At 44.5% G+C, this 16,080-nt stretch overlaps 1 protein-coding gene across 3 annotated transcripts in view; it reads right to left on the bottom strand.

Annotated features, from left to right (window-relative positions):
* CTIF (cap binding complex dependent translation initiation factor) overlaps positions 1 to 16,080 on the bottom strand; it is a 150,590-nt gene that overhangs the window by 99,088 nt on the left and 35,422 nt on the right. For 2 of the 3 annotated variants that reach the window (XM_072859615.1, XM_072859614.1), the window contains exons 4-6: positions 5,947 to 6,069; positions 1,491 to 1,564; positions 486 to 590 (exon numbers count right to left, since the gene is read on the bottom strand). In XM_072859615.1, coding sequence (XP_072715716.1) covers positions 486 to 590; positions 1,491 to 1,564; positions 5,947 to 6,069 — 302 coding nt within the window. The remainder of the gene's footprint in view (positions 1 to 485; positions 591 to 1,490; positions 1,565 to 5,946; positions 6,070 to 16,080) is intronic. The other variant, XM_072859616.1, reaches the window with a different exon arrangement.

Below are 16,080 nucleotides of genomic sequence, written 5' to 3' on the forward strand. Positions count from 1 at the left end.
CCACCAAAAGGACCTGTTTAATGTTTTCACAGTTTTATGGCTAGCAGATGGGGGATGAACACTTGGATCTACATGGATCACAGTGATGCTCTCTCCTTCCCTGAAGTCTTGCTGGGGAGAACAGCAGAAGCCCTGTCACTTGTGGGAACTGTAACTGGGATCAGCACTAAGCCAGGATCTTTCCTCCAATATTCAGAGATGTTTAAATCTAGGAGACTTGGATCCAGGAGACTTGGATTCAACGTGGTTTAAAGACTGAACTCTACCAAGCAATGCAAAATACAGCGAGCAGCTCTGCTCCAGCCCAGAACCAGATGATAGAGGAGCCAGATAGACTGATCGTGGCATCCTCAAACCCCGTATGTGGTCCAGCACCTCTTCCCCATGTCCTCCACGTGAGCCATGCCACCAAGCTAGCGTTCCCTCTGCAAGGGAGAAGTTGGAGACCTTGCTGGAGAGCACGGTATTGCACACACGGCACTCACCCTTCACTGTCTATGTGAGGCAGAGGGTGTTTGGAGGTGTTTCGCAGCTTTCTGTGAAATTGGGTGAAATCTAGTTTTTCAGGCTGCAAGTCCCACGTCGCACCACTAGGAGAGAAAAACAGGGAAAGACAAAGAAAGAAGGTCCACTACTAATTAAACAGCACCGAGCTGAAGAGCAGAGGGCACATCAGAGCCTGCAGACGAGGAAAGCTGGTACTTCTGGAGGCACTGTTCCCTGCGCAGAGCACGTGGATGCGGGCCTCCAACCTTCACACTGCTCCATCATGTTTCTTTATTTCTTCTGTTTTTTTGGAGGTGCTGAGCTCCTGTTGTTTGCACTAAACCCCTAGTTTTGATGTCTGATACAGCACACACCTTCATAACTATACTTGCTCTCTGTATCAAGGGGGTATCGCAACAGGTAGTGGTCTGGTCCCTGCAATGGAGATGTTGTCTCTGGTCCTGCACAATCTGCTCGCTCCAATGGCCTGGAACAAGTCCCAGCTGGGAACTCAACCCCTGCAGACTCTTGCAGTGCTCCAGGCACAGAGAGAGATATGCATAAAACTGGACAGAAAGCATATTTCACCACTTTCCCTGCATTGAAGCAGCAGCTGAAGAGCTCTTCTCAGCAGCTGGGAAGCCATCACATGATCGCACCACCAATTAATGGAAGCAAAAAAGTCCTGGAGCAGTAGCTCAGAGCTGCCTCAAGTCTTGCCTGCGCAGCTCTTGGATGATTACAAATAACCATATCAGCATCTGTTTCAGATGTTTGGCCTGCAAACCCATCCAGCGGCCTCTCCTAAGCACGTAGGATGCTTTAAGTAGATTGATTGTGCTTAGTGCCATGGGTTAAATGGGGATGGGAAGGAGGAGGAGCAGAGATGTGAGTACCGGCAGGGTACTCAGTGGTGCCTGGGTACCGGCAGGACAGACACGTGGGCAAAGGCTAAGAGAGGGCACAGTCTGTCTCTCTCTTAAAGTGTTTTAAAACCAGCTTACCTGAAGGAGTCAAAGGTGTTGGCAGCCCAGATGTCTGTGCCCAGCATGTCAAGGGAGCTCTCCTTGTTGCCATTCTAGGAGGGAGGGAAAGACGGTTACTTGCTGGAAGGCACGTGGCGCTATCCGGACCATGGCACAGCCCGGCACAGCCTCTCCCGCCGCCAGCCGTGGAGGTGTCCCGGCTCTGCATGTGGGCTCCTCCACTCCCGTGTGAATCCACGCTCACTGCAACGCAGAGTCCCCTCGCCCACTGCAAAAGCGCACCGTGAAGGCAAGGAGTGACACAGTTTCAGCCTTGGGGACACAAAGCTGTGGACAACACGGAGCAGACAACACATAGGCTCAGCTCTGACTCCAGCCCTGTCCTCCTACCCTGCCATCAACAGCCTCCAAGACCCACCAAGGTCCAGCGGGCAGCTTGACATCCCAGCCATGAAGACACTCAGCTTCAGAGTCACAGACCAGTTGAGGTGGGAAGGGACCTCTGAAGCTCATCTGGTCCATCCCTCCTGCTCAAGCAGGGCCACCTACAAGCAGGTGCCCAAGACCACATCCAGATGGCTTTTGAATATCTCCAAGGATGGAGATACTCTTCACCAGCAGCTACCAGAGCCTGCTGTCACCAGTAAGGATGGGGAAAGCTGTCCTGCTTCTTCAAGGAGTCATGGTGGCATGACTTCTCCTTGCTGTAACAACATGCAGGGGACATCAGAACCCTGCACTGTGCCACCTCTGCCATGCATACCAGCAAATGAATTCACACGGTCATTCTGGTACACGTTCCAGCAACACTAAGGTGATGGTTCCTTCCCCTGAGAAGCAAAAGCATCACGGTATAATCAGGTGGGAATTATGAGAAAACTCCAGCAAACTGCAAAGCACCTTGAATTTTCCCGTGCAGCTGCTTTTGGCAAAACTGGAGACCCGAAGCAAGAGCATCTAAAGCAAAGACCTCACACTCGTCTTTCATGGCTCCTTTGCAGTCATCAAGCCTACACATGTCCTTCCTGCAGAAAGAGGGCTGCCCTCTCCACCCTTTACAGGTGAAGTAAAGCAGGTTGGATTTTGCCATTCAAGAAATCAGACTTGACTCAGACTCATGTGGGATGGACACGTAAATGCATTACAAATAGGGAATCCCATATTACCAATATTCCCCCAACATTTCTTACACATATTCAGATTATTCATAATCTTGCATGTATTCAGATTATTTAAGTATTTCAGCCCAAATTGTCCCTCTCTGGTGAAACATGTACTGGAGAAGGTGGCTTCCATATATTCCCCATCCTATAACTTCTGCCATTTTCAAATATTATTAATAATAACCGAGACACTAAACACTCATAAAAATTTGACCATTTCTTAATGAAGTCCCAGACCTCAGTCTGCCCATAAAGTGAGCAATCTTTTCCCAATGAGCAGGACGCGCATCCTCGGTGCACACTACAGATGGTCACACTTTGCAGCCATTCCCAGCACAACAACCGATTTAGACACCAGATACTCCCAAACACAGCCACATTGCTCCCTTTTTTGTCTCCTCCAAAAGCATCCATGGATTATGATTTTATCTTCTGGGGACCTGCAGGTCAACATGTCTCTGCACAGAAACAGACTTCCAGAAATACATAAAATTCTCATGATCAGTTATGGAAGCTGAGCTTTTTATTTTAGGCAGATTTAAGCAAAATTTTCTCCCACCAAGGAGACAAATTAGTTTTCTAAATCGTTAGAAGCATCCCCATGCAGTATAATGAAAATAGACATGTGCAGGTCATTATAGCTATCATCCAAAGAAGAGATACCTCTTCTTGCAGACAGATCCATTTCTCTTTCCATTTCCTATGGTCATGGGATATTTTAAGAACCTGAGAGTGAGCCAGCTGCAATAGGATTTCCTAAGAGTGAAGTATTTGAGTTCAGAGAGAAAGACTGGGAACATGTAACCAGTTGCAATGAGGCTGAGACTAATTAGCAACAAAGATATTAAACAGCAAAAATTTAAGATAATGTGGGTTCCCAGTGCAACAGGTTGTGTCCTAAAGTTGTTGCCCAAATTCAGCTTGGTACAGGGGTTCTGAAGAGCTCCTTCTTGAGCCCTGAAATAAAGTGTCTAGCAATTACCGTCCGATGCTCGGCTTGAAATCTGTTTGGATGTGGAGGGAGAGCCTTGGCACCAACACCTCCTAATCCGTGGCGTAAGCAGAGGCAGCACAAGCTGTCCCACCCAGCTCCCCTGCATCTCCTTGGCACATCAGCTCATCGGTGCTCTACCAGTGAGCACAGGCAGGTCAGCCCCGGCACTAATCCCAGCAATCAGGGGAAATTGCAGTGATCGTTCAGGTGGGCAGGAGGTCAGATAGGTGCAAGCTTCTAGGCAGCTGTTGGAAGGTCCCACCCAAACCGAGCTGCAACTCCTGGTCCTCCTAGACGATGTCCCCATGACCTCTTGGAGATGCTCCAAGCATTAGCCAGACTCCATAAAGACAGCACCAGGGCCAAACAATAATGCAACTTGTCATTAAGTCATGAGTCACTATACTAATTTTGAGATGTCCTTTTGGTCTTCAATGACGTGTCTTTATAACTGGTTTCTGCTTCAACTTGCAAGGCAGGGAGCATGCTTGCTGCCCAAGTGAACTTGTGCTGCAGGGCGCTTACTAAAATGCTCACAGCATGGTACCAGGACTTAATAATAAGACTTTAAAAAAGCCAGTTCTCAAGTCCAGGGACAAGAAAAAAAATTGCATGTATTTAAGAAAAGAAGTGACTTGCTGTCAGTTCCCTTAGGACTGCAATTATAACTGTTAAGCAGTTTTAACTTGAAGCTCCCAATGACCCAACCCTCAGCTTTAGATAGTCATTTTCACCACGAAGGGGTTAGTACTGCTGAAAATTAATTAAGCCACCAGGAATTATGATTGAGAGACACACTGAAAAGAATGACATAAATACCCAGAATGATCAGAGATCCGGTAAAGCCGATCCTACACCCAGTATGGTTTAAATGCACGTCGATAACCTCTGTCCTCCAGCCCCTGTGAGCACACATCATCTCCATCCACCGCTGCCCACACAAACAGAGGGACGGACCACGCCACCAGCCGCGTGGACTGTTTACCCATGCATGCAGCTTCAGCAAATTCCCCACAAAGTCGGCATTTGCATGCACGCAGCAGCTTTTCAAAGCCCAGCTCAGCGTCCCACCGGTTCCTCTTGCCGCTCCTCATTACCATCCTCCAGCGAACCACTATAAATACAAAATCATGCTCTTCGTCACATGATTGCAACAGCGTTAGCTCATTGCTGTGCTTAGCATTAATGTAGAACAATGCCAAGTGGTCGTCTGAGTCCATAGTATAAATTCAGGGATTATCCTGTGTCATGTGTTTACTTCTTAAGCATTTTTCAGTTCTACCTTTGAGAAGATTCCCCCACCTTTCCTCCTTCTCAGCTGCCTACAACCCCTGGCTGCACTGTGGTAGAAAACAAAAAAGATAGATAGATATCAAAATGTCTGAAAAGGCTCTGATTAAAGGTTTGCTTGTTGAAAACTGCAAGTTTTCATAAGAAAAATATAGACATTTTGAGGAAGACATTATTGTCCCTGCTCAAAGAAAAAGGGATATGTTGAGTCTCGCTCCTCCCAGAAAGGACCATCACTTTCCAGCAATGACACGGTTCTGCAGGTCCTCTCCCACCACAGCATGGCTCAGGAGGACAGCCTATTTCCTCAAGCTCTTCGGGATGGATGAGATGGATGAATGGACCAGAACTTTGACCACTGGCCCCAAATCTTCCAGAGTCCATCCTCTACTTCTGGCACAACCAACGCTCACATGTGCAGAAGTAGAGCAATTCCAAGAGGAGAGAGGAGGACAGAGGCTGACTAAAACACGCAGAAGAGGTCCCTGGTCTGAGTTCAAGGAACAGACCTAAAACCAAATCAAAAGCAAATTCTTAATGTCTTTTGCAGGGCAAGAAGGTAACTCCTTATCTAGCCCTGCTGACTGCTCCCACAGAAAGCAGCTGGACTCAAGGTCACCATTTAACACCATGTGGTGTCCTCTCATATATCAACTTCTAATGAATACTTGCCAAAAAATAATTGCAGACATCTCTTAATTTCCCAAAATTGAAATACTCCAAGACTTCAAATAAAGAAAAAAAAATTATTTCCTTTGCACTAAACCAGCTGACTAGGGACTTCTTTCCCAATATTAAGGCACTCAGCCCACCTCAACAAACTTCTTGAGGCTGAAGAACAGCTACAGCCCTCAGCAGCCAGGTCACACATTATGCATGAATTAAGTAGGTCTCTGAGGTGTCCTTCATAATTGACATGTACTCACACCCTATGTGTAGACAAATACACAAAACATGTCGTTAGGAGGATGCCTCCAATAAAGAGCAAGCAAAGGACACGACTTCAGCACGTTGCTACCAGGTATACCTTGGTCGATTGCCTGAACTGGCTGCTTCTCCCGTGGTTGCCAGACCTGGATCCAGACCCACGCCTGGAGCCCGACCCCGGCCGGGATCCTGTGCTCCCACTGCTGCTGTGATCCCACTCTTCCTGGAAACAACAAACAGCTTGCTTTAGTCAAGGGCAATGCTGTCCTGCACCCACAAAAACCACCGACCCAGTGAGCCAGGAGAGCTCCAGCTCCCAGACCACACGTGTAAGCATCTACAAAACCATGCCCATGCATGGTGCCTTCTTGGAGTCCTTTAACATGTTCTATTTACACATTGCAAAGGGATGACATTGTGAGAGGCTTCAATGAAGATAAGATTTGGCTTTAGTGCTCTAGTCTATGCATGGAGAAAAATAATACTTACCTCCTGTATCTTCATGAGGATTAATTATGCATATTCAGCAATCCCACATCCTCTAAAACTGCTTATATATCCTTAATTCCCCTCCCAAGCCCAAATCAACTTCTCAGTCAGTTTTTCTCTCTGCTCAGCCCACCGTTAGAGTTCAGCTACTCACATACCTGAAAACACTTGGAGTTCACCAGCAGACACATTACACAAATAAATATTTTTGCCTATTAAGGACCTGTCCCCAATGTTCTCCTTTATTCTCCTAACAGTTGTTCTGCTGTCAAGCAACCTGCAGGTTTCTTGTTCAGCCGGCAGCCCTCAGGGCAAGATGAGTCATCTGAAAACCAGAATAACTCACCCAACCAGCCCTATCTACCCAAACATCCCACAAAGTGCTTGGGGAGAAAGGTGGATATTGTCAGGGTAATTGCTCCAAAAGCTTTGCTCAGAGGCTTGGGGAAGACCTTCGAAGTGACCTAAGATGATTAAAAAAACATGAAATCACAGAGTGCAGAATATTCAACTCTTTCAAGTACTCTGCAAATCTGGGAAATACAAAGGGGACCATGTGTTTCAGGACTGGTGTGAGAGCTGACACTTAAAGAGGGCTTCTCATGTCTCAGACATCCTTGTGGAACTACCTGAGTCTCTGTGGACACTGCCATTGTAACCAAATGTAATCGAAGTGATTAGTTTGTTCTTTTATAACTAAGCAACAGAGAGATAGGACTGGGGTAGACAATGCTTTAATATTGTGTTTGTACACCTATGGCTATGGATATGCTGCCATGCCCAAAGACAATAGGACGAGTAGTACGGACGTGCTGCTATGCTCCCAGTACAGCCCCAGCCCATCTTGACAATGAGTCGAGAAGTAGTTAGAATAATTGGTTTGTGTTAGAATAGGAATAAGGGTGCCAAATCATTGTTAGGAACCATGCACCATGAAGAAGGGAAGCAAGTTACATAAGCAAGGTGATATTGCGCATGCCCATAAGAAGGGGTCAACTAAAGGACACACCTGTACAACCACCAAGGACCACCAGAGACCCCCACGGAAGCCCCTTGGAGTTCAAGGACGCATGCGTAATGACCATGCAAATATGATAATTAGTTCCGGGAAATTTGATGCATATGTATGTAATCGGACAATATAAGCTTTGGTTGATGTAACCTGCAGTATGCACGCTAGGTGGAACGATCCCCCATGCATCCGGTGCCGTAATAAAGAATGCCTGCTTCTTAATGCTACATTGGTGTTAAGGAGTTTGATTCCCGATTTCAGTGACAGTTTTGGTGACCCAGATGAGACCCTGCTTCTGAATTTCGACAGATCTGAGGGATCACAGGACCTCCAGCCGGCACCAAGGGATTCTCGGGGAGAACCTCCGATCCCCGGACTGAAGAATTCTGAGCAAGATCCCCTGGAACAAGGTAATAAGGCATTCTTTCTGAGTATACCAGTAACAAGGGTTGGTTGCCTGCCTGTAAGGCGCAGCGAAAGCTATGCAGGGTTGGGCTAAAAAGGTACCTAAGGTAGCTAATCTCTGCTAGGCGAAAGCCTGCGGAGCTCTGGCTAAAGGGTCAGGGTTAGAGTCCCCAAAGGGGTTCAAGTCCCACTTAAGGGGTTAGAGTCCCCAACTGGCTATTGGTCTTTGAATTTTGGTCTGGATTTTGGAACTACGGATTTGTTGTGTGTTCGGATATAGTCTCTATGTTTTTATGTTGTCGTATTATTTTATAATGGGAAGTCAGCAATCGCTGGAAGGGGGGATCCCGAGAACATCCCCTCTAGGCTGTATATTAAGGCATTGGAAAAATCTAGGAGGAGATCCACTAACTCAGAAACAATTGATTGAATATTGTAATCATTGGTGGCCATTGTATACTTTGGATAGTGGGGAAAAATGGCCAAAGAACAGTACATTGAGGTATAATACCATCTTGCAATTAATGCTATTTTGTAGGCGGAAGGGTAAATGGGATGAAGTGTCCTATGTTGATTTGTTCTTTACATTGCAGAATCATCTGGCATGGCAGAAGCAGTGTGGAGTAATTCCGCAGGATCCTATGATATTAGCTTCGGAGAAACAAGGAGGAGGAAGGATTTTAAAGTGCTTGGCTTGTAGTATTGGGAAAAGGTGTTTGAAATGTGGAAAGGAGGAGGATGATTTAGAATTAATGCTGGCCCCCAGACAGAGGTTTGGGGACTATCAAGGTGGAAATAATAATGAGGAATAGGTTGTGGCACCAGCTGGAGGGGGCCAGGCAGAAGGAGGACAAGCCCAGGGAAATCATTTTAGTCCTATTGCAGGAAGAACTAGAGCACGTCAAGGAGAGGCTGAGGAAGTTTTTCAAGCACCTTTCCGACAGGCAGTAGGGAATGATGGACCAGTAATAGTGAAGGTTCAATTTTCTATAACCGATTTAAGATCTTGGAAGGAGACAGCAGGTATCTATCGGGAAGATCCGGAAAAAGTAGCTAAGGTATTTGAAATGATAATCAGAACTCAGGATCCTGATTGGAATGATTTGCAGGTGATAATGGACACTTTGTTAGATAGCATAGAGAAAAGAATGGTGCTCAACACTGCTTGAAAGCAGGTAGAAGGGGCACATGCAAATGGGGATTTGCAAGGGACAATAGATCAAAATTTCCCTACTACAGACCCGGAATGGGATCCTAATCAGCCAGGACCCCAAGGGCTGTTGACAAGATATCAAAGATGGATTTATTTGGTGTTAGACACGCTATGCCAAAAGCAATCCATTGGTCTAAGCTATATGAAATTAAACAGGAACCTAATGAATCCCCATCTGCGTTTATAGAAAGATTAAAGGTAACTGCCAGAAAATATACTAATTTGGATCCAGAGAAGCCGGAGGAAGCGGTGCAATTGGCTGGTGTCTTTATGGGGCAATCAGCCCCGGACATCAGAAGGAAACTCCAGAAATTAGAAGGGCTGGACTCCAGAGATTTAGGGAAAATGTTAGAAGTAGCTTGGACAGTATTTAATAATAGGGAAAAAGAAAAGGAGTCGCGACAGGCACGAAGGGAAAATCTGAGGGAGGGGAAGTTGATTGCGGCTTTAATAGGAGTAGTTGGGAGAGGAAGAGGAGCAGGGAAAATAGGAATAGGTAGGGGAAGAGGAGGACCATCAGGAGGAGCAGCACCTCCGTTTAGACCTCCCCGGCTGGCAGAAGATCAGTGTGCTGTCTGTAAGGAGAGGGGGCATTGGAAAAGGGAATGTCCCAAAGTGAGGGAATTGGATCCTTCACTACAGGCAATTAAGTTGATGACTTTGAATGATGAGGACTGAAGGAGACCAGGGGAGTCAACCCCAGCTGAACACCTGGTTACATTAAAGCTGGGGAATGACAAAGTAGAATTTTTAGTTGATACGGGGGCAACATATTCGGTATTAAATATATGCAAAGGGGGGTTTAGTCACAAAACCATAAGTGTTGTTGGGGCGACAGGGTGGAAGGAAAATCGGCTGTTTTTACAACCTTTGAAATTCAAATTAGGAAAGCCATGGGTGACTCATCAATTTTTGTATATGCCTGAATGTCCGTCATCTTTGTTAGGAAGAGATATATTGAGTACATTGAATGCACAAAATAATTTTTAAAAATGGGGAGACTCAGCTGTTAATACCTGAGTCAAAAGCCGTGGAGGCAAAGATTTTTATGTTACAGGATATACCAGGGACGGAGGAAATTCCTGCAGAAGTGGAGGATGCAGTAACACCCTTGGTATGGGCTAGTGGAATTCCAGGTCGGTCTAAATTGCCAGAACCTGTAAAGGTTGTTCTAAAATCTGGAAGTAAACCAGTAAGACAAAACCAGTATCCTATTAAGTGGGAAGATAGAAAGGGGTTGGAAGAATTAATAATGAAATTTTTGAATTATGGATTATTGATAGAGTGTGAATCAGAATGTAATACCCCGATATTGCCAGTGAAAAAGCAGAATGGCAAGGAATATAGGTTAGTTCAAGATTTAAGAGCCGTGAATCAGATGATTGTTCAAGACATTCACCCAGTAGTAGCTAACCCATATACCTTGCTGACATCCTTAAAAGAAAAACAGAAGTGGTTTACTGCACTTGATCTCAAGGATGCTTTCTTCTGCATACCTCTAGACAAAGATAGCCAGGCAATATTTGCCTTTGAATGGGAAAGCCCCACCACTGGACGCAAGACACAACTCACCTGGACGGTGCTACCTCAAGGGTTCAAAAATAGTCCTACAATATTTGGTAATCAGTTGGCAAAGGAATTGGAAGTGTGGAAAAAAGAAAATTCAGAAGGAATAATATTGCAGTATGTAGATGACATCTTGATAGCAGCAGAGACTCAGGAAGACTGTTTACAAGTGACCATCAGCTTGTTGAATTTTTTGGGACAAGCAGGATACCAAGTATCAAAAAGCAAGGCCCAGATTGGGAAAGAGACTGTGATATATTTAGGCTTTGAAATTTCACAAGGACAAAGAAGATTGGGAGCAGGCAGAGAGGAAGCAATTTGTCAAATTGCAGAACCCAGAACAATACGGGAATTGCAGACATTTTTGGGTATGGTCGGGTGGTGTCGATTGTGGATCCTCAATTATGGACTGTTAGTAAAACCTCTTTATGAAGCTTTGAGAGGATCCCAGGAGAATCACCTGTTGTGGACACCTGAGTGTCGGACAGCTTTTAAAAATCTGAAGAAGGCTCTGATGTCTGCACCTGCGTTAGGACTCCCAGATTTAGCAAAGCCTTTTGAATTGTTTGTATATGAGCAATAACATCTTGCTTTGGGTGTGTTGACTCAAAAATTAGGAACTTGGAAACAGGCCGTTGGGTATTTTTCTAAGCAATTGGATAATGTCAGCAAGGGATGGCCTGGATGTTTGCGAGCTGTGGCAGCAACTGTACTCTTAATCCAAGAAGCAAGGAAATTAACCATGGGGCAGAAAATTACGGTTTATGTCCCACATATGGTCATTTCTGTCTTGGAGCAAAAAGGGGGGCATTGTCTGTCCCCAAGCCGCATGCTCAAATACCGGGTCACTCTCTTGGAACAGGATGATGTGGAACTTAAAACTACAACAGCAGTGAATCCAGCAATGTTTTTGAGCTCGGAAATGGGTGAGTCTTTACACCATGATTGTTTGCAAACTATTGAACAGGTATATTCTAGCAGACAGGACCTGAAGGACGAACCATTGCCTAATCCTGATTTGGAGCTGTTTACGGATGGAAGCAGCTTTGTCTGAGATGGAAAATGAATGGCGGGGTATGCAGTGGTTACCACCACACAAGTGATGAAAGCTGAAGCTCTCCCTGTGAATACACCAGCACAGAAAGCAGATTCACACACATGGAGCTATCTGGAAGGAAAGAGGACTGTTTTCAGCTCAAGGATCGCCCATTAAATACAAGGAAGAAATTCTTCAACTCCTCCAGGACATCCAGCAGCCCAAGGAAGCAGTGGTAATGCATTGTAAAGCACATCAATTTGGACAAACCGTGGTAAATGTGGGCAACCGATTGGCTGATAAAACTGCTAGAGAGGCAGCCGAGCAAAGCATCCTTGCCCTGGTACCAGTAAAACAGATAAAACTTCCAACCCCGAAACCAAATTATGGTAAGTTGGATAGATTATTGGCAGAACAGTTGAGAGCAGTAGAAAATGAGGATGGATGGTGGGTAACACCCACCCGGCAAGTCATAGTTACCCCACAAATAATGATAAAAATAGCAGAGGAAAAACAGAGAGAAACACATGGGGGAATTGAAGCAATGATTGTGGATTTACAGAAATCAATTATCTGTGTGGGAATGACAGGGATAGTGAAATCAATAATAGCGAAATGCCACATTTGTTTGAAAAATAATCCTCTGAATCAGAAGAGACCACCCCTTGGTGTTCTTAAGCAGGGAAATTCCTCTGGGGACTACTGGCAGATTGATTTTTCTGAGTTACCAAAACAAAATGGTTACAGATATTTGTTAGTATTGATTGATACCTTTTCTGGTTGGCCGGAAGCTTTCCCTTGCCGTACCAACAAGGCTAGAGAAGTAGTTAAAGTATTGTTAAAGGAAATAATTCCAAGGTTTGGGGTACCGATAGGAATGTCCTCTGATAGAGGACCACATTTTGTTGCAGATGTAGTACAACAGTTGAGTAAATTTTGGGGTATTAAATGGGATCTACATACCCCATGGAGACCGCAGTCTAGTGGAAAAATAGAAAGGATGAATCAAACTTTAAAAAGACAAATTAGCAAATTATGTCAAGAGGTATCCTTAAAGTGGCCGCAAGCATTGTCATTGGCCCTTTTAAGGATCCAAATCCAACCAAGATCTAAAGATGGGATCAGCCCATATGAAATATTGTATGGGAAACCCTATCAGATACCATGGATTCCAGGAGAAATTAGAGGGATTGGGGAAACAAATTTAAAGATGTATCTGATTTCTTTAGGTAAAACACTTACCAAGCTCCGGCGACATATTGTATTGAATGGACCACTCACTCTGGACACTCCTGTGCACCGGTATCAACCAGGAGATTTTGTGTATGTAAAGACATGGAGTTCTGAACCATTGCAAGAGAAGTGGAAAGGACCTCACCAGGTGTTGCTGACAACCCATACTGCAGTCAAGGTTGAAGGAACTGAGCCCTGGATCCACTATACACGAGTAAAGAAGGCTCCACCTCAAGATCAGTGGACTGTATACATTACAGATCAGGATAAGTTGAGACTGAAATTTAAGAGAAATGTGTGAGGTTTGTTTGGTGTTCGTATTGATGTTGTGGTTGTGTAAATGCCCCAATACTGTAAATGGAAATGTTGTTTTACAGTTAATCCAATCCTTTGGGAAAATGCAGAATACCAGTCAAATTACGGCCTGTCTACCCCTGCCAAAGTCAGCAGAAGATCCAATAGAATGGGGAATTTTGACATTCGATTTAACCAGAGCTTTTGAGAAAATGGCAGAACAAGAAGAAGAAAATTTTACTAGTTGTTGGAATAATACTTATTGGAATGAAATTTTGGTACCCGAATGGAAGGTTGAGGAAAAGATGAAAGTAATACCAGGAGGAAGACAAGCATGCAGGAAATTAGGAGGAACCTTCCTAATAGGACACAAAGGAATAGGATGGTGTAAATATTCTGAAAAAATAATGAAAACAAAAAGGCAAAATAGAACAATAACCGAGAAAATTTGTGAGGAAGTAAGAAATTATTTACCCTGGGGTTTTTATCTAGGTTCCATTTGGAAAACTGTAAACCACGGAGCCTATCAATACTTTAATCCTTCACCATGGTGTATTGAATGGGAAAGTAAAGTCATTAAAGTGCAACAAGAAGTTAAATGAAAAAATTTCCCTAATGTAACGCATGTTAGGTTAAAAGCAGAGGAAACCCCATTGTGGAATTGTACTAAAGTGTACAATTGTGATTCCACAGATGATGAAGTCCAAAGAATAGGGCCAGTCGCTAGGGCATTGAGATTAGGATGCCTGTGCAGAAATTATTCTACCAACATTAATGATACTCGGACAGGAGTAGTTGAAAAAGGGGAAACAGTATATTGCGATCAAAAAATTCTGCCAGCTATGGGACACACAGTCTGGGTTTTTAGTGATGGAAATTGGACTACTCATCTATTGTTAGATGGGCCTCGCAAACAAATAACATTGGGAATATTAACCCTTTGTCCTTTATGGAGAAAGAGACCTTTAATGCCTGAAGAGATGAGGAAACAAAGAAGTGATCCGGACCCTTGGAGGGAACCATCAACTGGAACAAAGGTAGGATGGGTGTTGGAATCAATCTTTCTACCTCAGGTAGCCTCAGCAAGAAACAGATTTTGGCTGTATAATCTGACAGGCCAAATTCAGGCATTAGCTAGTGCTGCACAAAAGGGATTTAAAGATGTGAATATCCAATTACAGGCTACATCTAGAATGACTTTGCAGAATAGGATGGCACTGGACATGCTGTAATTACATGAGCATGGAGTTTGTGGCTATCTACAAAGTAGAGATCAAGATTGCTGTGTGCACATCCCAAATGTTACAGCTGCTTTGAATGAACAAATAGATGATATGAAGAGGGTGGCACAGCAGACTCAAGGTTTAAGGAGTGAAATGCAAATGAATTGGTTAGGCCAAATTTTGGGACATTTTGGATTTTCTCTTAAAGGATGGATAACTGAGTTGTTACAGACACTAATCATTTTGATTATAGTTGTTTTGATGATTTGTTTGGTTTATCAATGTTTAAAGAAAATGTTGGCACAGACAATGTCTAGGAATTCTGTAGCAATTTTAATATCAGTAATGAAGCATCGTACACCAATGCCTGGAGAGAAGCCACCTGCTTATGTTGAGATATGAAAGATTAAGAGTGGAAGTATTGAAAAGATGATTATTTCAAAACTTCCAAAGGGGGGAAATGTAACCAGATGTAACCAAAGTGATTAGTTTGTTCTTTTATAACTAAGCAACATAGAGATAGGAGCGGGGTAGACAATGCTTTAATATTGTGTTTGTACACCTATGGCTATGGATATGCTGCCATGCCCAAAGACAATAGGACGAGTAGTACGGACGTGCTGCTATGCTCCCAGTACAGCCCCAGCCCATCTTGACAATGAGTCGAGAAGTAGTTAGAATAATTGGTTTGTGTTAGAATAGGAATAAGGGTGACAATCATTGTTAGGGACCATGCACCATGAAGAAGGGAAGCAAGTTACATAAGCAAGGTGATATTGCGCATGCCCATAAGAAGGGGTCAACTAAAGGACACACCTGTACAACCACCAAGGACCACCAGAGACCCCCACGGAAGCCCCTTGGAGTTCAAGGATGCATGCGTAATGACCATGCAAATATGATAATTAGTTCTGGGAAATTTGATGCATATGTATGTAATCGGACAATATAAGCTTTGGTTGATGTAACCTGCAGTATGCACGCTAGGTGGAACGAACCCCCGTGCATCCGGTGCTGTAATAAAGAATGCCTGCTTCTTAACACTACATTGGTGTTAAGGAGTTTGATTCCCAATTTCGGTGACACCATGGGCTAAGACAAGGGCAGAGCCACCTTGGCCTTCAAGATCCAAAAGGTCTCACCAGTAGAGCAAGGCGTGAACTCCTCTTTGCACATGACAGCCAAGTCCAGGTCACTAATTTGGGGGCACAGACCAGGTCCCAGCTCCACCACTGCCACCTGGGTTGGATGGGGCAGAGAGACAGCTGCACAGCAGACCCTAAGCTACCTAAGGTGATGCTATGCAGTGGTCCAGCATGGACCTTAGCACATGTGAAACATGTAAGTATTTACCCAATGTGAGGGACTGGAAGCAAAATGCATCAGTACCGGTTTCTGCATTGCTCCAGCTGCACATTCTCCATCCTCAAACCTAGCAAGTCTCAAGCAAGCTCAAACATACTGTGGTTGCTATAGCCTAAAATCAGTACTGACTTCAAAAGAGGAGGTCAACTAGTTTTCAAGTTGTATATAGATGCAATTTGAGAGGTTGTGGTTATTCCTACGAGATGTTACACCAACAGCAGAAAGCACCTTCTTCCCTCCTCGCCACACTGTGACCTGAATCTCCCAATGGCTGAGAAATACCGAGTGACACAAAGTTAAAGAAGTTGTTAAATTGGCATGGAGGGAAAAAAAACTTGATTGATGCCACTTGTGAGACACGGGCAGGTGGCTACTTTGGGAAGCCTTGGGGAAGAGCC

Source organism: Ciconia boyciana, chromosome 4 (genome assembly GCF_034638445.1).
Source record: "Ciconia boyciana chromosome 4, ASM3463844v1, whole genome shotgun sequence".
Taxonomy (NCBI): Eukaryota; Metazoa; Chordata; class Aves; order Ciconiiformes; family Ciconiidae; genus Ciconia; species Ciconia boyciana.